This window comes from Vanacampus margaritifer, chromosome 16 (assembly GCF_051991255.1).
Source record: "Vanacampus margaritifer isolate UIUO_Vmar chromosome 16, RoL_Vmar_1.0, whole genome shotgun sequence".
Lineage (NCBI taxonomy): Eukaryota > Metazoa > Chordata > Actinopteri > Syngnathiformes > Syngnathidae > Vanacampus > Vanacampus margaritifer.
In genome coordinates this window covers 14,428,406-14,451,213 of record NC_135447.1, presented here as the reverse complement: position 1 = coordinate 14,451,213, position 22,808 = coordinate 14,428,406, and the positions used below count along the sequence as shown (strand labels likewise).

General features: G+C 39.5%; 1 protein-coding gene across 1 annotated transcript; it reads right to left on the bottom strand.

Moving 5' to 3' along the window:
* Positions 1-371: 371 nt before the first annotated feature.
* On the bottom strand, positions 372-21,935 carry ints2 (integrator complex subunit 2). The gene is made up of 25 exons (XM_077547478.1): positions 21,614-21,935; positions 20,725-21,019; positions 20,512-20,650; positions 20,056-20,158; positions 18,441-18,554; positions 16,858-16,988; positions 16,534-16,704; positions 15,704-15,924; positions 15,414-15,539; positions 15,185-15,256; positions 13,578-13,692; positions 13,040-13,108; positions 12,716-12,850; positions 11,706-11,882; positions 10,332-10,446; positions 9,736-9,840; positions 9,429-9,593; positions 7,919-8,120; positions 4,793-4,918; positions 4,508-4,709; positions 4,147-4,428; positions 2,499-2,606; positions 2,284-2,389; positions 974-1,150; positions 372-889 (listed from the first exon to the last, which is right to left on the bottom strand). Exons 2-25 carry the CDS (start codon positions 21,015-21,017, stop codon positions 714-716), a joined length of 3,630 nt encoding a protein of 1,209 aa, XP_077403604.1. The 5' UTR covers positions 21,018-21,019; positions 21,614-21,935; the 3' UTR covers positions 372-713.
* Positions 21,936-22,808: the final 873 nt, after the last annotated feature.

Sequence of the window (22,808 nt, the reverse complement as noted above, 5' to 3'; positions counted from 1 at the left end):
CTCCTTTATACCAATGTGTACGGTTCAGGTTCAATTTAAACCCATCATAATTGGGTTCAACTTTTGGATATTTCCACCTTTCAGATTGGGATCTAGACCTTGATATTTATTTCTAAATAATTTGATGTGGAGAGGAACTGTTGCATTTTGTGAGGCAAGATTGCCCTCTGGTGATTTACCTGAATATGGCTGCGAGGATGTAAAAGTTCAGCTTGCATCCTCTTGCAATCACGTCCCACTCAGCTACTGTAAGTGGATTTTAAATAAATCATGAATGCGGAAGATGGTTTGCAGGTTCACAGCTGGTAATTGTGATAATGTACAAATAAGCCAAGCTCAGGATATTGAAGTAAGATTCCGGTTCTCAGGCATTGATGTAAGAGCATTTCTTTGTTTTATTACAAACAAAAACATCAACACACATTTCAGTTGAGAAAAAAATATTCACGTATTAAAACAGCGGTCAACAAAATTGGCCCTTAACATTTCAGTGATTCACTTTCTACATTTATAACACAAAACATTATTTTACTGGTTCTATATAAGTTGAAAAATCATTGTTTATTCACAGAATGTAAAAATAAAGGCCAATGGTGCAAAGGGTTCCCCCCTCAAGATGGAGCATGATTATTCACCTGAGCTGCCCGATTAAATACATATGACCACAGAATGAGTTAAGCATGAGTGCATATTGTATTGATTGTCCATCTGCTCTATAGCCCATGAAGGGTGGAGCTGATGATGTCCATGAACGTAGCTTCGACACAGTAACAAATCTGGACATCCGGGTCGGCTCCTCCGAGTTCTTCTGCTGTCCTTTGCGGTAACGCCAGTTTGATGGCGCCTTCCACTGAAATATCCCGCGGCTTCTCCTTTAGATACTGCAAACCTAAGTACAACGATGAAAATCACAACAGTCATTTATAAAAGAAAAGTGTGCGTTAGATAAATAACGATCAGCATTTGTACGTACGAGCGATGAGAGGGTCAACGTCCCTCGCTTTGGTGGCCACATCCGAGGCACAAACCTGCCCTACTTGTACTAACAGGGCTGTCACGTCTTCGTAGAGAGGAGGAAAGGCCTGACAAAAGGCCACCAGGCACGGCAGGGTGGGCATGAAGAAGGCAAAGCGCTTGGCACGCGTCAGCACTGCCATGAAGAAAAGACAGCAAACAATGAACAGTCTTCACAATTGGCAGGTTGCAGTGACGCACTAACAGTAAAAGGCCAGGTGGTGGCAGCAAAATGCACAGAATGACTTCCGCTTGATTTCAGGACCTGTATGGGCAATAACTCAACTATTGTACTGTACTTGTGTTTATGAAATGAAGGCTTAGGTGTAAAAATGAATACAAAAATAGAGAAAAACAGAGATACAAAAAATAAATATACAAATAAATGTCGAAATAAATACAAAAATAAATATATAAAGAGAATTAAATATCAATAAATAAATAAAAACGTTCTGCACTCACATTTATTTAAAGCAACAGTCGCTCTGCCAGGATGAAATGTTATTCAAATGAGAGGGCGGTCCTAAGTGTGTTTTGGGTTGGACTCCACCGTTCCAAACTGCCTTATATTGGTCGAGTGAGCGGCTCGACAAACAACTGAAGAGATTCCAGCTTGCATGGAGAGTTTCAGCAATGGACAATTATCTTGTCCACTGTCACCACAAATCGCAAGTTGCGGTGACAGCCGGCAAGACTTCCTTGTTCGGCAGTGCAGAGCCTTTTTATTTATTGATTGATATTTAATTATATTTATTTTTGTATTGATTTCAACATTTATTTTTATATTTTGAATCTCATTTTTTTGTTTATTTATTTATTTATGGATGTATATATATATATATATATATATATATATATATATATATATATATATATATATATATATATATATATATATATATTGTAATTTTTATTTCCATTTATATATTTTTCTTTTATTTAATTTTTGAATTATATTTTTTATATGCGTTTTTATTTTCACTTTTATTCATTTATTTATTTGGAATTTTGGCAGTTTTGGTCCTCCATATGTGAAATACGTTTATTTTTACTTTTATTTACGGATATATATATATATATATATATATATATATATATATATATATATATATAGTTATTTTTATTTCCAGTTACATTACATTAAATTTTTTTATTATATTTTTTGTATCCATTTTTATTTTCACTTTTAGCTAGTTATTTATTTAGTCATTCATTTATTTAAAATGTTTCCTCCATATGTGACATGGTAAAGAAAAGTTGTTTTCTCACCTGTGAGAAGTGTACCCATGACACTGACGGCCAACCGAGCCACACTGAGCGACTTGGGCAGTGCGTACTGGATACACAGGTACGACAACAACTGGATTGCAAAAATCTGTCAAACGATAACATTCACAACTGATGATATAAATATTTTCAAAACATGTTTTTAAGAAATATGAATGTAGCAAATATGCTCGCAAGTCAAGGCCGGGATGTCTCACCTGCTTTTCCAGTTGGGGCTGGGCCAGGAGTTCTGGGATGAAGTCCAGACAGATATGCATGGAAGGGATGCCTGACACCGTTAGAGGCAGTAGAGGTTGAGGATAACCCTGAAATAGACCACATATGTCAAAACAAGACTAATCAGAATGCAATAGGTAATTAAAAAAAAGAGTTTATATTGATCATGTGGCATCTAATAGAAGTGCTGGTGCCAGCTTTTGCACTGCAGAACTGGAGAGGATGGCTTCAATAATATCCAGCATGTGACCATCTGCTGCTTCTGGGAGAAAAGCGGCCACTGACTGCTAATGCTGCTGGAAAATGTGATGAGTAATGGGGTCAAAATTCATGTTTTTTAACAGCCACAAAAGTGAGGGCAGTATGTTTTGGTGCTATTCAAAACAAAACTGTAACAGTGCTTTAAGTGAGGAAAAAAATAAGTGCTGGTACTACTATTCGACTGCTGCCAGGTAAATTAGGCGTCAGATAGATTATAAATATATATATATATTTTTAAATGAAATAAATATCCAACATATTTATGTTTACATTTATATAAGATATAAAAATAAATAACAATCTAAAAAAAAAATACCTTACTTGGTGGTTTGACCAGCAGTCTGGCCATTCTTGTTCTGTGCATTAACTGAATCAGAAGCGCTGATGTTACCGTTAGTTGGCTGTTCTTCACTTGCAAGTTTAATGTGTCGTTCTGTGCCATCATCAACCGCTCTCCTTCGGCCCTTATAACTCATTCACTCCCGGCCATTTTCACTGGAACAACCCCCTTCGCTCCCAGCTGTTTTACTGGATTTTGACCGATTTTGCAAGGCCCACAGAATATATTTTTCTATTGCTATAAATACATGAAACCCACTAAAAGAAAGATTAGAGTCTCTTCTTTCATCAGCAAAAACAAGTCTATATTTCTATCTGTTTCCCTTTTGCAGCAATTAGTATTAGAATATAGCTAAGTTTCATCTTTATTCACAAATCTGTTTAAAACTGTGGGGGAAACAACTTATTGCATTGGTTGATTGTTATTGATATGTATTGGTTGATCTCTTATACTCTGCTGCCACCTGCTGGCCGTTTTTGTAATAACTACCATTGCTTCAAGCATTCTCTTCAGTTCATCAAAGCCTTCTGTATGCTCTAGCATAAAAAAACATAAAATATGAATAAATATGTCTTTGGGACACTGGTAATATTTCAAATAGAACATATTTAAAAGTTTTTGGGAGCAAATGAGTTAGAGCCACGTTAACATGTATAAGTTCAAATATTTTCAATCAATGACTGTATGAATAACTCGTTTCGAAGTTTCAACTCACTGTAGTGTATACATTCCGTTTAAATTCAATCTTCGCGTCCTTTTTCGGCCACACACTCGACACAGTCTGCCTGGCGAGGGACAAGCGTGTGACGCATACCAGTGCACACTGGGCCATGCAGTATAGCCATAGGAGGATGATTATCACAAAGCACAAGAGAAAAAGAGCACAAGAAAGGGTACTGTGGGCTCATGTGAATCCCTGCTGGTACTCTTTACTGGTGTGTACCAGCCCAGGTAAGGGATCTAAAGTGAACTAATAAACGCATATTATTTTACCCGCTAAATGAGCTGGACCTTGTGCATTATCTTACCTGAAAGTGGACTAGTTTGGCAATATTGGGGTCAGCGATGAACATCTGATGCAGGAGACAACAGATGAGACACTGCACCTCCCTCAAATCACTGAGCAGGCCTCCCTCTGGCTCAGCATCCTTCACACCCTCCTTGTCTCTCAGGAGCAAGCTTCTTTGTTCCTTTTTCCCTGGCAGGGGGCCCCTGACGTCCCTCAGAAGGCTCTCTGTGCTGCATCCCACCTCCTTCTCCTCTGAGGTTGCTAAACACACCTCCAGAAGAATCTGAACCGCTGCGCTATCCTGCATTGAACAGGAATTATCAGGAAAGTTGTTTATCGCAATCAGAGAATGGATGTATTATTTCTGATATAGGAAATACCTGAGCAGCTAAAAGGGCGTTCTTGAGCTCCTCTCTGGTGACCTCGGGTGTATCTGGCTGTCCAGGCACACCCAGGTTGGAGACAGTCTGGCTCTGTCTATCAAAGTCTGCCGTCTCTTTCAAATGGCTGTGCAGGTAGGCTTTAGACGCTAGTAGATAGCCGTTCAGCATGTGAAGGACAATGTCCATTAAAGGAGGACATCTAAAGAGACAGCATACAAATACACTTAGAAAAGTCTATGACTGGTTTGCTCGTGAGATTCAGGTGCTGAATTGGAGTTGTACCTGTACACCCTGTGATCACAGCGTAGAACAATGAGAGGATCCACCATGAGGTCGTTCTGAGTGTACGTCTGTTGCCTGAGCAGCTTTGCTGAAGGTTGGAGGGCATTAACTGTCATCACCCACAACCTACAACAAAAACACGTCGGTTTTAGTGAACAATATCCTCCCGCTGTTTGGAATTCATTTAGTTTGACAGTGCACTGTGTAATTTTTATTGATTATAAAAACAGTCTCTTTGAAAAAGATAACAGTATGAATCGACGACATTCAGTGGCTTCAGTGGGGTTTAATAGCATAATCCATAAACAGTGAGCTCCAGACTCCTGAGGGCGTGCAAGCTTCAAAAACAGTCTGTTATTGCTGTGTTTGCCTTCTGAAAGAACAAAAGCTGTCATTGGTACCAATCTAGTACTTTCCCCTTTCAGGAAATCTACCTCCGTTTTCCTGCAGAGACCCATTCGGATCAAAAGGATGTCTGCTCAGAGCTTTGTAACTGCGCTCCTGTCAGCCCGAGGTTGCGGAGAGTGACCCTCTTCTGTCCTGAGCTTTGGGTGGGGGCTGATGGGACTTGTCTTCCTCGGTACCTCTGATCTATTCGCACAATCATCTTTGAGTGAGCAGCTCGGGGTCAAGGGTGCAACAACTCTGGTTTCACAGGTCTTCCTTTAATCCACTTAGTGTGTCTCACAGCAACTTAACACAGCTTGAAGAGAAATGCCCCTGACTCAAGAGCAGGTGATAACCTTACACGGAAACAACATGCACGGCTATCCTCACATTAACAAAGAGTTCAAAAATGACACTCGTGTTATTTGGAAGTTTTTTTAACCCCCAAAATCGAAGATCCATCCATCCATTTTCTTAACCGCTTTTCCTCACAAGGGTCGCGGGGGCGCTGGAGCCCATCCCAGCTGGCTTCGGGCAGTAGGCGGGGTACACCCTGAACTGGTTGCCAGCCAATCGCAGGGCACACAGAGACGAACAACCATCTGCACTCACAATCACACCTATGGACAACTTGGAGAGTTCAATTAACCTGACATGCATGTCTTAGGAATGTGGGGGGAAACCGGAGGACCCGGAGAAAACTGGAGAACATGCAAACTCCACCCAGGAAAGCCGAAGCCCGGACTCGATCTCACGTCCTCTGCACAAAGAGGCGGACGTGCTAACTGGTCAGCCACCGTGCCGCCCAAAATCAAAGATCACAACTAAAATTAACTAATTTGCTCCCAAAAAAGTATAAATACGTTCTATTTTATTTTATATTACCAATGTTCCAAAAACGTATTTATGTGTTTTTTTTATGCTAGCGCATACAGAAGGCTTTGATGCAGAACTCAAGAGAATGCTTGAAGCAATGGTAGTTATTACAAAAATGGCCAGCAGGTGGCAGCAGAGTATAAGAGATCAACCAGGGCCATGTTGCAAAAAGCTGTTTCCCCACAGTTTTGAACAGATTTGTGAATAATGAAGAAACTTAGCTATATTTTAATGCTAATTTCTGCAAAACGGAAACAGATGGAAATATACTCTTTTTTTTGATGAAAGAAGAGACTAATCTTTCTTTTGTTAGGTGTGTTTTTATAGCAATAGAACAGAATATTGTGTGAGCCTTGAAAAATCCAGAAAAACAGCTGGAAGCGAAGGGGGTTGCTTCAGTGAAAATGGCTGGCAGTGAATGGATTAAATACAAAAAAATTTTTTTCTTCAGATGATTTGAACTGACAGTTCATGACATACAGTAGTACCTCAGAGTTTGAACATAATTCGTTCCTGCGAAGAGTTCAAAGTCCGAATTGTTCAACCTCTGAAACATTTTTTCCCATAGGAAATAATGTAAATGCAATTAATCCGTTCCCAAACTCCAAAAACAGAAAATTCCTAAAATTCACTCGGCTACCCGTTTTCAAGGTATGTTCGGCTTAGCTTGCTTTGCTTGAGTGTTTGAACTCAGAAAATGAGTTCAAACTCCGAGGCATTTTTTACTCAGATTTTTGGGGTGAAGTCCGATTTGTACAAGTTCCGAGACGTTCAAACTCTGAGGTTCCACTTTATGTATATGACAGTGTCTTTTTTAAAATGTATTTATTTTTATCACAAACTCTCTTTTTATGTCTACTTTTCAGATTCCAGCATCAGCAACTTTCCATGTGTCAATGTTGCTTCAATCAGAGACACAAACATGCTTTTGAAAATTGCTTTTTCCGGGCCAAAAATCAGGCAGTTGATTTTCACTCAATGATGAGGTTTTAGATTTTCTAAAAAGTGGATAAGAGCACACAAGCACAGCTATTTTGTGAAGAAGTCAGAAGATTAGATTGTTATCAAGTCTTTAGAAACTGGCGAAATTATATAAGAAATTATCAAAATATGTGAGTATATTCCAAATAAAACAATTTGCTGTTTTTTTTTTGTAGCCACATCAGAGACAGTCAATGACTGGGTTTCATTCACATGCAATGAGTACATACATTACTTATAAGCTTACACTGGGTTTCAAATTATTTTGCAAATGATGTTTTTCTCTGATTCTGATAGTCCACGCAAATGGCACTTAGTAAAATGTTTAAATCATCAACTGGTAGATGGATGCAAGAATTTCCCAGCTGCTATCAAATGAGAGGTTCTATGTTCAGTGACTTGCCCTGTAAAGATGTTTTTGATTGAAATAGCTTCTGATTTCAGCAAATACAACCTCTTAATCCTGCAAATTCAACAAATTACTATTTTCAGTTTTTTACAACCGGTAAAATGTTTTGACACAATGCTGTGCATAAGAGTTTGGAATAGAACATTTTAACATTTTCAATATTGGGAAAAATATATACTATTATCACTGAGAGGTTTGTTTAAAATATTCAAATTATTCTCTGACAGCTGATGGCTAATTGCCATTTGGATAGGCCATTTATGAAAATCAGAGAAAAATATCATTCGCATAATAATTTGAAACGCAGCATATATTAAAAGGCCCAAAAAAAAAGAGAAACAGGAATTACATCATTAGCAAAGGCAGACAGACACAGCACAGTTTTAAAATACTTCCTCCAGTGTTATATTTGGACTTCAGAGGCTTATTGCAGCATTTACTCTCCAAAATGTAATTGTGTTCACATAGTGTACCTGCGGGGCATCACAGTGTTGAGACCCATCCAAAGCTTATTGACTGTCTGCAGAGTGCGGCGAGGTACAGCAGGTTCCAGCAGCAGAGCCATGCTGGCAGTGAGGGACTCTGAATAAGGGATCAGGTCTCCCGGTGTGAGAAGTGTCAAATGTTCCAAGATTCGCATCAGCCTCGGACTGCTGGATGGCAACTTTTGGAAGGCTGAGGCGTGAAGAAGAAAAAATGGCTGATTCATTTGCAAAAAGTCTGGAACTGTGAAGCCTTGTTATGTTTGCTTGAATTGATGTGCTTTGCATACAACAACAGAAGACGCATTTGGCAAACAAATTACTTCTCACATATAAATTAAGCAGCACTAGAGGCTGATTTTAAGAGAGAGAAAGAGTGGCACAGTTTTTATTATAATCAAATATCCTTTGTTACTAGTCCTCCATTTACCAAGCAATATTTTACTGAATCAACGAAAAGGCAATATAATAATCAAGTTTGATGCACGTTACATTTTCAGTCATTTGTTTGATTAATGAGATTTCACTTGTACTCTTAAAATCCCAGCTAAGCTAACTAGCCATCCATCTTCTATACTGCTTAGAGCACGGATGGCGAGATCCGGTCCTCGAGGGCTGGAGTCCTGCAGGTTTTGGATATTTCCCTTCTTCAACACAGCTGATTCATGATCAGCTCATCAGCAAGCTAAACCTGATAACGATCCTGTTAATTGGAATCAGCTGCAGTTTGAGTAGGGAAACCTCTAAAACCTGCAAGACTCCGGCCCTCTAGAGCAGTGGTGTCCAAACTCGGTCCTCGGGGGCCGGTAGTCCTGCAGGTTTTGGAGGTTTCCCTGCTCCAACGCACCTGTTTCAATCAACAGGATTGTTATCAGGCTTAGTAGAGCTTGCTGATGAGCTTCAGCTGTGTTGGAGGAGAGAAATATCCAAAACCTGCGGGACTACCGGCCCCCGAGGACCGAGTTTGGACACCACTGCTCTAGAGTCTTCAATTAACCTAAGAAGCATGTTTTTAGAATATGGGAGGAACCCAGAACACCCAGTGAAAAGCCACACAAAGACAGTGAGAACATACAGGAAGGCGTGAGCCTGGTTTCGAATCTGCATCCTCAGAACAGTGAGGCAGATGTGCTAACCATTTGTTCGCCTTGCTGCCCAAACTAACTATGTATGTTGTAAAACAAGGAATGTTACTTATTTGAAAATCTCAACACTACTGGATGTAAACGCCCCAGGCAAATTAGATTGACACTGCAGCACAAAGGGGCTGAAATTTGATTGGACCGAAAAAAAAAAAATCTTAAATCCACAAACATATTCTGCAAGCAGTGCAACCAAGCCATGCTATGAAATTAACAGAACAATACATGTAAAATGAAATAAATATCAGAATTTAGGTAATGAATTTAGGCTAGTGCTTCTGATAGTGTTAAGGACAGCAGAGAAGGCCATGCAGGCATTGACAGTCTACTGGTCATTTGAAGACAAATTAAGTGCGCACCCTGGTGGAGCTGGCTCTGAGTGTATCTGCAGGTGTTGCTGGGGAGCATCATTTTCCTCAGCAGGGGAAGAGTACCCGTTACCTCCTCTTCACACACCCAATCTTCCACAAGACACAGGTGAGGGTAGTTGATGGCCAGCAACCTCAACAAGGCAGAGTGCAGACCTGGCAACATGGAACAAGAAAGCAAGATATTAAACCAGTCTATTACCGGTAAGAATTATGTTTTGTTTTTGCTCTTGTGTGAAAATGTATTCATAAAACAGAATATGAAGGTATTTTGTGATCGAATCTTGTGCAGACTCACCCCCAAGCTCTTGTTGCAACCCTTGAGCTTGGGTAACCAAGTACTTTATGGGGATCTGGTCCATCAGTGCTGCTGAATATGACTTTGGCTTCTTCTGCATTAAAGCTGTCAAAAATGAAGTGAAAAGTTTGGGTAAAAAAAGGCTGAGAACATAAATTAGAGCCGCTATACACAATAGAGGTGACTTTCTATTGACACAAGTTCAGTACCACTGCTGATCAGTTTCATTACTCTTTTCTTGAAGGCTGTGGGAGCACTTGGGTAAACAGACCGATTATAGGGATGGGCATAAACTCTCATAAATCTGGCCTAATGAAGGGCAAGGGGAGAACTTGTCATGAAAATGGAATACATACAAGCTAGACTAACTGCTAATGCTACAATCTAACCTCGAGCTGTCCTAGTTATATCCCAGAGTAATTTCACTTGGCTGTTTGTCAGGCCACCATTTATTATCTATGAAGTGGCCAACATGCTGTGCCCAGAGTGGAAAGGATAAGTGGCTGCATGGCGGCAGAGAGAAATCCCGACAACTGAGAGGACAAAGAGAAAGCGAGCCACTGAACGGACACAGGCAAAGTTAAATGTTTACAGACCTAATTGTTTGGTGCTAGCCAACAGATTTTCCTCATAAGATAGGATGTAGTAGAGGATGAGGAGCTGCGTCGTGATGGAGTTGCGTTGCCGTCCTCCTCGACTATTGTCCCCTTGCTAAAACAGAAAGTTCAAAAACCTATTATAATCTCTGTGCAAAAAACAATATTGCTTTAGTTAATTTTAAAGGGACTGCAACATGAAAAATCAACTTTTTGTAGCTTTTAGCCATGTTAAAAAGCTAAAAAAAAAACAAAAAAACATGACCAAAGTTGTGTTTTCCTCCATTCACCCTTGTATGAGAAATTCAAGGTTATTTTGCTCTCCAAGCACCAGCCCCTCCCAACCTGAGAAAACGAGCTGTTGGCACGGTTTGACGTCATTGCGTGCGGCCTCATCCCCGCACCGCCTCTAAACTCTAAAAATCTCTCCATGGGATAATGACAAAAGTAGCCTTTATCAATAAACATTCTGTCCAAATGAATTCAAAGCAATCAATTATTCTTCACATTTGCAATGCCAAAGTGCAATGAAATGACAATTGGCTGTCTTAAAATCTATTGGCTGACACCTGTGTAAACTACAAGTAAAACATTTGCGCTGAAGAAATTTAAATGAATGGATGGTGTAGTGGATAGTGTGCTCGCCCCATTAGTAACAGGGAGCGGGTTCGCGACTGCTATGGTGTTTTTTTTCTTCTCCTCCTTTCCTCTAACCTCTCTCTGGCTCCCCTTCTTTTCCACGATTTCTTGCGGCAAGGACCCGTTTTGTTTCAAATGTTTATTCAAGAATTGATGGCTTGCGTGACCAAGCGCAGAGATCTAGCAGCCCGTGAAATTTAGAGTCCATTTTAAAAATCGGCTTAAAACCTATCTGTATGTTTCGTGGGCGTTGAACGAAGCAGCTGGCTCGGACGACGTCATGCCACAGGGGGAGAGGCGGGGTTTTACTGAACTGAGCGTTTGACTTTGGGGTAAGAAAAGTAACTACCAAAATAACTCATATTTCATAAGAAATTACATCGCGATTGTGTTAAAGGTAAGATTTCATTATTATATGCCTATACTTAAATGTGTAAGGGCTTAAAATACCATGGTGTAGTCCCTTTAAGATCATTCATATTGCAGAAGCACTTCCTTTTGTGAGAGGCATAAAAAAAACATAAGATATGCAATGTCTATTGAAGTCATTCTACAATAATCAATTCAAGGAGCGAGGCAGAGAAAATTATACATGACAGCAAAAATAAGACCTATTTGTGTGAATGTATTTACAATATAGATTTTCCCGCTCGTGTAGTTGCCATATTTCTTTTCAATAACATAACATAGCCATAAAATAGAATCAGTCCTTGTGAAGGACTCAGGATGACTTACAACTGAAGAGACCTGGAAGACACTGAGGATTTCCTGCTCTGTGATTGGTTGGTTGGTGGCCTCGGGGTTGGCCTTTGACGCCGGAGTGAGGATTGAGTTGATGTAAACATCCACCAGAGGTATTAGCTGAGTGTGGATAGGGGTGTTTGTCTCACACAGCTGACGGTAGATCCAGTCCTTGAAGGTGAAAGACAACACCAGGGGGCATGAATGTTTTCAACATTGCATCGAAAGAGTAGCAGAACCAGTTATTGTGGGAATGCTGGAAGCACATATATTATTGTGATTTTTATTCTACTCAGTTTTTTGCTGAGAAACAACTCCCACATAAAACTGCCGATTTACACCGTACAAATTTCAACTTGCTTCAAAGATTCACGCCTCCCGGGGTGTATATATATATATATATATATATATATATACACAGTATATATATATATCGTCTGATTTCACATTACTTATAGTAATCGCACAATATATTATCAACTTTTTCCCATTCATTTTCAATGGGACTGATATTGAACTTTTTCTAAGTTCCACTTTACACGCCCACTTGCATACTGTACATACATTACATCATTACCAGCTCTCTGAGACTACTCAGTGGCACACTTGGTAAATTGCATAGTCCAGGAACCAGGAGGTCGCAAGTTCAAATCCCACCTCCACATGTGTCCCCTTTCAGCATCAGATGACACTTGTCAATATAAATACGTCATAAGCCATGATTTTGAACAAGGCAAGTTAGGTCAGTGGTTTGAGCAATTGCCTGCCACACCTCAAGACCTTGGTTCAAACGCTTGGACAACTATTTAGCTAGTGCAGCGGAGCTTTGACCGGTGCACAGAAGCCAATGGTTTGAGTCCTACCTTTAACAGATTGCAGTTCAGGTCTTATTTTTATTCATTTATCTTTCAACTACAATTAATACTTTGCAATTTTCACATAATTTATCTTTCAATTTCCTGCATAGAAATTGCACTTAGTCTAGTCTACAACAAAATGTCTACCTTGATGGAAACTTTGTGCTTGGTGAAGGCTCGGCTTCGAAGCAGCTGGTAGATGCAATGAATGGGGAGGAATCCTGTGATGTTGGCACTTAGATTGTTGGTCACTGCAACCCTCACTGCATGGGCTGTAACCACCTGCACACCAAACACATGCCATTAATGAAACAATGAAAAATTGATTTAAAAAAATATCGCTAGCTTCTGTGCTGTTCCAGATAACACATGTTCCATGATTGTTCAAACAAATAGTCAATTTAAAAATGATACTAAACCACTTGAGTCTGCAATGACAGGTATAAAATGGGCATGGGATTATAAGAGCACCTGTTCTGTGAAGATCTCTTGTGTGAAGATGGTCTTCATCTTGCTTAGAGAGCTTGGTTTGATGGCAATCTATAAAAGAAAAAGATGAAAAGTGGCAGCTTTACTACGAATGAAAATAAGCCGAAGGCAGCAGTGCAGTATTGCTATTTTTCAATTTCCTCTCTTCATATTTCATAAAGAAACACTCTTCTTGGCAGGCACAATGCTGAATTGATAGGGTTGCCCTGGGGGCGGAAACAAACAGACTCTAAATCCAATTACATTGCACATCTTAGTGGAACATACACTGAGATGGGAAAACCACTTAGCACGCATGCAGGAGAAAATAGTGTGCTTAATAAGTTATAAAACAGCAAACATGCTGCAGGACTATGGGAGTGTCTTTGCAGATAATGTACCGGTATGTTGAAAGTGTTTCATCAGTGATGGAGTCTTTACATATGCCACTGCAGCAGTGGGGGAGTGGGGTCACTGGCTGGTATCCGGTTAGAGGGACTTAACATATTGATCACTCTCATCCTCCTACCCATCATCTTACCTTCATCCCCAAAGTAGAACACACCAACTCAATAATGGAGCTTAGCTGGTTGCTATGGAAATACATGGCCACCAGTAACAGCATCTCCCCGAAAGAAGCAGATACACCTGCAGCACTGTATGGGGGAGGACATACATAAGAGTGCCAGGGTGTTAATCTCGCATTTCACAGGACAACAGTAAAAAAACATACAAACATATACTCAGAATATATAATTTTAGTCGCTGTCACTTCAGAGTGTTTCCTTGTTATTTGTGATGCATTATCAGCACATCAAAAAAATAATTTGCACATGAGGCAAGTTTGTGCCCACTTAACAGTTTTGACACTGAACTGAAGCTTGGACGAAACACATTACAAACAATGTTGATGAATCATACCTCTCTTTAAGAATAAACTGTACACTGCTTATTCGTCAAATGTAAATTGTGAACGTATTTCACAGAATGAGTCCAGCAACCTGAGAAAGTAAACACTTGGTTCTTTCTATTTTCTGAAACGGAGTTATTTTTTCAGGACAAAATTCCTAAGCGCCAAAGAAAATAACATTGACATTTGAGGGCAAACCATAAAATCTGAATACTCTTAATGCCAAATAAATGACAGTCGCAACAGCAAAGGAATTATTGCCAGTAGCAGTCCTTCTCAATGGCACCACAAAGTCCAATGAAAAAACTTTATGAATTTTATATATGACGTATAGGGCAATATAAGACATTGTTATATCTAGTAAACACTGACACTGGACACTACTGACACTTTCAAAGTAATATTATAAAAGATACTGGCATGTTTCAAGTCAACACACTACAGTAATTTCTGGACTATAAGCCGCTACTTTTTTCACTTGCATTCGACCCTGCGGCTAATACAAAGGTGCGGCTTATGCATCAGATCACAAGGGGGCACACAGGAAGCACAAGAGCGTCAGGCAAAGCAAAACAAACCAAGTGAGCCCAAATACAGTAGGAGAGACAGAACGAGAGAGAGACAATTTGCACCCTCATTATTGAAAAGAAAGTAGCGGGAACCTGGTGCGGTAACATTAAAATACCTGCCGCTTATATGTGTAACAAACTCGAGTAGTCCCCAAATTTAGCTAGCGCGGCTTATAGTCAGCTGCACCTTATAGTCCAGAAATGACTACTTATTTTTTGATATCCAAGGACAAAGAAATTATTTCACTCCCCCAAACACCAACTCTCCTCCATGACTATAAATAGACAAAGAGAATGCCTCTGTAGTGGATGTGAAATTACCCTTTAATCTAGAACTGGGGGGGAAACCTTCCCTGGAGTCACATGAACCCCCCTGGCATCACCCTGCGCCCTCCTATTTCAGAAGAACTGTACTATGCCCAATTGTATCAAATCACTTTTCAGACTGTAAACTTTGCTTTTCAGTCATTTTGGGGCCCTTTGTACAAATTGTCAATTAGACATGACTGATGTGTGCAACATTGGTCTCTTGAACGATTTCCAATATTTCACAGTGGGAAAAAAAAATCACATAAGAACAAAAAGACAGAACGCATGTTTGGAGATAACCTATCCCACTGGGCATTATGATCCTCCAGGTGGATAAAACTATGCATGCAGAGTTCTTACCTTTCAAAGTATTCCTCTTCTTTGATCATCCAGCTGAGCCACATGACCATGAGCTGCTCCTGCTCTGGTGTGCTAGAGGCATACAAGATACAAGACAAGTGTTCTATGTCAATTGAATTTAAGAATATAACGCAAATGGAGGCAATTGTTCCTTGTAGATCAGGAACACAAGAAAATAGAAATATACTTAATCCCACAGGTTGGGATCAGTAAGGAGAACGGGGTGTACCTGACCAGTGTAGGGAAGGCTAGTAGTTTGCAGAAGGACAGGGAGACAAAACGAACACCAGCAGGGGTGGCTGGCGGTCGGCTCGTCATCAGCTGCAGTAGCTGCTCAGCCTCTTCGTCTGTTGGTCTGGGTCAATCAAAAGTTACAAAGTAGTTTTATGTATTCTACTAGTTAAAGCACAAACATACATTCGGTAAATAAGAAATCTATGGCTGGACTGAGGTATTTCGTTCAGGACATCCAGAAACAGAAAAAAAAAAAAAAGAGTCATAGTGCATTTCTTGAATTACCTGAGGCCAGCGATACCCATGAGAGCACAGTAGAGTCTGAGCAGTGCACTCGCCTTCACCACATGTTCCTCTCGGAGGCCCGAGTAGCTGAAGCCACCCTCGTCATCCATGTCACCGTCATTGGGAACATGGGTGCTGCGCGAGCGTGGCAAGATAGCGACCAACTCCAAAAGCAGCTGCCTGCGCATCTGCCACAGCACTGAGCTGCTCTCTCTCTTTCTCTAGCACAAGGGGGAGGAAAACATCACAGGAGCTGATGAGCCAGTTGCAACAAGCCAATATTGGCATGTTATCAGCTAATTACTTTACTGTTGTTTTACAATCAGAGCAACAGATTCATATGTTTTTTTCCTGCTAAAATGCTATCTTGAACTTAGAGTAGAGAGGTCTAAGAAGGCTACAGCATATTATAAAACACTTTCCCTGCAACAGCAGAGCTTTTTTTTCTTCATGGCAGGGCAAGGCGTCTATTGCATCTTTTCAAAAGGGATATTGGACGCAAACACAATGGCATTTAGAGAGAAGAGCTCCTTAATCTCCATAACCGAGAAGAAATGTCAGTAGATAGATAGATAAGCAAGCAAGCCATTTTAAGCTTTTGTGGTATTTTAAATGCACACTTCGATTCAGGAAAATTACAGTTTCACTTTTCAATAGGGAAAGACAGTAAGCCGGGCGCTAAACAAAAGGTCACACACTGGTCTGCAAATTGAATATGAAGGGTTTGAAAAGGGATGATGATTACATCGGAATGTCAATGAGTCTAAGTGACTACAATGTGGCAATGGTTGCCTTAACCTATATCCTGAATCTAAAACAAAGGAACTCACCTGCTGCCCATTGCGAATGAACATGCTAAACCACGTGCGGACTTTGCTGTTGGTACCCAGCAGTAAACCACTGACATAAGAAACTAGTGGGCTGACGGCCTCATCCGCTGTGTCTGGTTTGTAATCCAGAGTCAGAGCCACGCCCAGGCCAGGGAGATGACATTCCTCCACCTAGGGAAAATACAAATATAAAACATAATTTGTTAACACACGTTTATATTAACTGTGGACTACTGCTCACAATATTTTTTTCATTAAAGTAACATTTTATCAACAGAAACCGATTGATCTGTATGTATTACAAGATTGTGTTTTTCCACTGACCACCATAGCTCGGATGTTGAGAGCTTGCGAAGGGTTCATCTGACACAGCTGCCTGAGGGCTTCGGTCCTGCGTCGACCGCCAACGCTCTCCTCATCCTGACGCTCTCCATTCTTGATCAAACCTCTGCACACTGCAATCATAAACACACATTTTGGTTAGGGTAACTTGGCGTCAGTGTGTTCTCGTCTTTGGCCAGATTTTGCAATGAACAATTCAATTTGTGACTGAAAAGAGATGAGATCGTCATTATATAATAATATATCATTTTTGTGACATTTTGGTTTGGTGGTGTGCAGTGTTAATTTTGCCAAGAAATTTTTATTTAGTTTTAGTTATAGTCTTTTGACTAAAATTTGTCGTAATTTAGTCATCTAATTGTATTTTAGTTTTAATCCAATTTTAGTCAACGAATATAAAGAGCAATTTTAGTCGACTAAATTGACAGTTTAGTCAATATTTTCCTTCAGCATAAATTTCAACTTTTAAACAGAAAATTATAACACACCTATTTGTAACTGTAGTTTAACACGCAAGGTAAATTTAATACAACTCTGTCTTTATTAATTGTTTCAATGAAACATGTTGAACTAACAATGATATATTATAACTTAGGTTTCACCTAAATAAAAAAAAGTGCATCATTGCCTGAGATTAATTTTACAGCTGCACAATGACTGTAAACATGTTTGAACATCAAATAAAGTGCAGTTTCTGAGAGGTTATTTTCTCCCACCCGTGTTTCATTCCTTCTGATTGGATTGGGTGAATTTTCGTCACTGTGTTGTTTTCATTTTTGTTTTAGGCATTGACGAAATTGTCAGTCAATTTTAGTTATCGTTATAGTCTCAATGAATGGCTTCTAATTTAGCTTTTGTTTCATTTCCGTCTGATTTTTTTTTTTCGTGACGAACATTTTTTCGTCTATGAAATTATCAATGGTGGTGTGCCATGACATTTTTAAAACAGGTGCTTTACCTCAATAAAAGGTTGGGAAATGCTGCCCTAGAATATCTTATCACAATATTACTGTATCTTCATTATGGCTGACAACTAGTCTTTTAGTATGTTTAATTTATTGTGAGAAAACTACTGTATGAAAAGCACCGAAATGCATTGCTCTCTGCCGCATCTGAATTACTTCCCATAAAAAGGTTTGTTTGTGCTTAATCTTAGGTCTCTTAAAATTTTAGAGCAGCTATTCCCAAAAGCTGTGGTGGGGCCCGCAGATGAGTCTGTAAATATTTTATTAGGCTCACTGGAGGAAAGCATTCCATTGATTTTTAGATTAAGTAGATTATGTATGCTCTATTCAAATTTTTTTTTTTAACTAATACGTGAAATAGAAACTCACCAACCCACTATTCATAGCATTATCAGCAAGAATGCTCAGTGGAGTAGAGCTGGGAAACTATTAATGCAGACTCCTCCCCCCAGTCTTAGCAGCTATCTTACAGCGTTTGAAATTAACCTTACTAAATGCAATTCAAATAAAACATACTTGGATGGGTTTATCTAAAGCTGGTAGTCAATTAACTAACCCTCTCTTAAGAGCCTTGTTAGAAATGTAAGGAAGATCATTTACCTTCATTGAAGCTGTCAGGCACGTTGGCAACCAGCAGACAAAGAAACCAATCTCCATTGCGAACATGCAGCAAAGCCTCTGCCACATCCACAATTGGCAGCAAGGAAGGCAGTTCTGTCGAGAAAACATGAACATGCAGCTTATCAAATGATGCTGGCTGGTTGTGCAGGAATATGTGATGACTTCTGATGCACAACTAATTTGTGTGGGATATAAATGCGTACTACAATGTCAGCAGAGATGCCAAATTGATTTGTTGTCCAAAAATGGAAAACCCGCAGAATTTCAATGTCTTTTACAATCAAATGTGCTCTGCACTGCTTTGTGAGTCAAGAGTGAACAATGGTATTGGGAGGACTATTAAAAATGATTGATAGGGAAAGTAATATTTCAAAAAATGAATTCAGATACTTTGGACTGTTAATGACGATGAAATATCCATTATTCCCTCTGTTGTTTCTTTTATTGAAAAATCTAATTACAAATCCATGAAGTCCTCTAAAAATCCAATCAAGTGAGTCCGTGTTTGAGTCCGCTTCACTTTTCAAGCATTTTATTATGGTTCAGCCTTATTACAACAATAGCTAAATTCAGGTTTTTGCCACAAAATTCTGCACACAACATCCTAACCTTATGAAAATAGTTTGAAAAATTTAGATTTTTGCAGATTTTTATTTATTTATATTAATTAATTAAATAAAGGATTGTACATGCCGCAAATCTAAAAAAAAATAGCTCAGGTGCATCCTGTCTCCACTGATTAATCCTAAGGTTACCTGAAGGACTCTCAGACCAGCATGGTCTGATGAGACAAAGACTAAACTCTTTGGCATGAATGCAATCACATTGCATCACATTTGGGGGAAAACCGCGCACCATTATCACCTGGGCAATAACCTTCATCAAAACAGTGAAGTATAGTGGCAACATCATGATGCAGAATGTTTTTCAGCAGCAAGACTGAGAGAAAGATGAATGGAGCAATTAGCAATGTACAGACTTTCACTTGTAAAGCGCTTTTCCACCTACAAGGCACTCAAAGCACTTCATACTGACTTCTCATTATACAGGACAACAACCCTAAGCACAGCTAAGATCCTGAATCAATGGAGTGGCTTCAAGACAACTTTGTCAATGTCCTTGAGCGGCTCTGCCAGAGCCTAGACTTGAATGTAATCTGCCAATCTGAAAATGGCTATGCTACCTGGCTACCAATGCTCCCAATCTAATTTTAGTTGGATAGTAGATTGAGAAATACTGCAAAGAGGAATGCATAAAACCGCCTATAGGTGTGCCAAGCTTGTGGCACCACATTCAGAAAGACTTAAAAGTGTCATATTTGTCAGAGTAGTGAGCAAAGGCAGAGAATACTTAAATATTTGTGATTTTTTTTTTCATTGTAATGAATTAACATTCCCCTCAAACTTTAAATTATTATTATTTTTTTTAATGTTCCTCCATTCTGGAGTAAGGCTGTAAAATAGTAAATTGTGGGAAAAGTGAAGCAATGTGAATATTTTTGGGATGCACTGCACAAGAAAGAATGAATTTCTGTTATGAAGACAGTAGAGACTGTTGAATTCAGCACAATCCTATTTTGAACAGATTTACATACCCGCTTGTAGAATGCAAAGCACATCTGCAACCTCTTCCAAGTAAACTGGGCTTTCAAAGAGTTCTGATGACTTTAGAAAGAATTCTCCATTTGAATCGGCCACCTAAGGAATATAACAAATAAACAACTGTGACTAGAGTGGAGAATTATCCACTTATGGCTCTTACTACCTGATCCTGCTTTGATACACAAATTTACACAACCCTTAGTCTTTTCAAGATAAATAACAAGTGTGATCACACACACATTTTCACAACATTCATACTGGCATTTCAGAAAACACAAAGAGGCATTCCAGCTGTAAATTCATTTGCAATTGAGTTATTTAATCTAAAATTGCATTCACCATAATTGGAACTGAGTATTTAGAAAAATGAACAAAATTTGCTAATAATTTAAAACATAGTATACAATACAGAAAAGTGAGTTGTTTGAATATGACAATGAGGTCTGTACCTTACTCATGATTGCTAAAAGCTCACTGAGGGTCAGACGAAGTCTCCTGAGAGGATCACTGTGCTCAAACTCTAAGGTAAGACCATGCTGCAGCTGTGACACCAGGATACTCTCCACATTCGAACCACCCGCCTTGTGCCTGGCACAAGAAATAAAAAAGGCATAGTTCAGAAATCATTTATTTAAAAAAATAAAAAATAAAAAATAAATTACCTGAGCTGCTGCTCCTTCCTGGCATCCTGCTCCAAGGCGTGGAAATCAACAGAGAGCAGCGCTACAATGGAATTGACAGCTTCCACTCCAGAGAGCAGCCGGAGGATGAGCTTCTTGTCCTCTGCCCAAGCTTGACTCTGGTCAGCTGGGGCACACAAAGCCATCCTCACCAGGCAGGGAAGCAGTAGCCTCAGCTCGGGGTCACTGAGGGCTGCCAGGCGCTGCACGTCTACCTTCTGCATGGCTCCAAATGCATAAGGGCTAACAAACTGCAGCCCTGCACTGTCTGCCATTTCTGAAACAACACAAAAGGAGCGACATAACCGAACTGTTTTAAGCTAATTCAATTTCGTCTCATGAGAGCATCAGAACAAAACAGAGCAGAAACAACAGAACCACGTGAATACCAAGCAAGCGCAACACAGCTGTCAAAAGTAGCTGGAGTCGGTCTTACAAAGTGACTGGACTGCTTCACGTTTATTTGCATAAAATATTTATTAGGAGTCGATAACGTATGTATTTGTCGTTCTGAGCCAAGAATGTTGGAGTTTGTTAATTGCCTGTACAGTATCTCAGTCCATTAACAATGACAGTTCGGCTAAAGGCTAATTCATTGACAAAAACGTTCATATCCCGGGTCAAAACATAAACTCAACATCAGAGCGGCAACCCAACATGTTGAACGTGGTTTTAATTCAAGTTGTTATCTTTTATAGTGCGTATTCCCTATTCTCGTCACTTTTGGGGTGTCTTAGCGTGCTACTCGCTAGCCAGCTAACAGCTAAGGCTAACGCTAGAATGAAGAGTCGAACAATAAACAACGTAGATGCTAAGCCCAGCAACAACCACGTCCTTAAGACGCTATAAAATGCAACAGTAACACTCTTACCTTCAATTAATGGAATTATTGCGGCACAACTGGCTAACTTTCAGTTTGGAGGCCTCCAGACCTCGGACTTGACTGAGCACCAAAGCCGCCAGAGGGGAACGCTAAGACAGCCAATGTCCGAGAAAGTATTCTCCGTTAGCTGCCTGTCACTGACAGGGTTACGAAAATGTATACCATTATAACGACCTAACTAAAATGTTGCCATTTCCACTTAAACGGACTTTAACTGTACCCACAGAATGAAAAATAAGTACTGTAAGTCAGTGTGCCAGGAGCTCGAATCGCTTTGCTTAAAGATGGAGCGGTGTCGCGCACAGACAGGCTGAAAGATTATGCGCGGCTGCTGTATGGGCTTAAACAGCATGTTATTACCATTTGTTTACATTGACAATAAATGGGACATAATGAGACATTTGTTTGTTAAACCTCGTGTCTAATTAAACTCCGTACCTTTAATATGTAATATAATTTTTATTTAAGCGATTTAAGTGTTTCCGTTCAGTCCTGTGAAGTGCCCTTGAGCAAGACAGTTGCTAAACCAGTGGTTACCATGGTAACGTATAGGCTAGCACGAAACGCTACAAGTACAGAACAATATTCTGTAAAGTGTACATACAAGCAGGTGACAAAGTGCTCTCTGGTACAAGTACAAATGATTGTGTGTTAAAATTAAATAAATAAATATTGGTTAAAGTAGAAGAACGGAAAAAAAACGTATACAACCACAAAAGTTCAGTCATTCAAGATTTAAATTGCTGCAGTGGACTTGAGCACTCTCAAAGGTTGACAAAGTAACAAGCCTATTTTGGGAGTAATTAAAAAGTAATCAGAAAAATAAAACTAGTGGTCCCTCGCTACTTCGCGTTTCACTTATTGCTGATTTACTCTATTGCAGATTTTTATTCGGATTCATAATTCATACATTGAAGGGTTTAACACAGGTTGTAACTTGATTTTTCGTTTTTTGTTTTGTTTTCTAGATTACCTAGTAGTGAGTAGTAGTACCCGTGAAATTCTTTATTTATGCTGCTATTTTTGTCCCTTTTTGGGGTAATATTTGAGTACATAAAAATAGCTTTCTTTAAAACAAAATATAGAATATTTGGTAAATTAAGAAACATGCACCATTATAAGTTTTTTAATGTTCTAGCGCTTGTGTAGTTTTTTTTTCTGGGGATCCCAGCTTCCTCCCTCA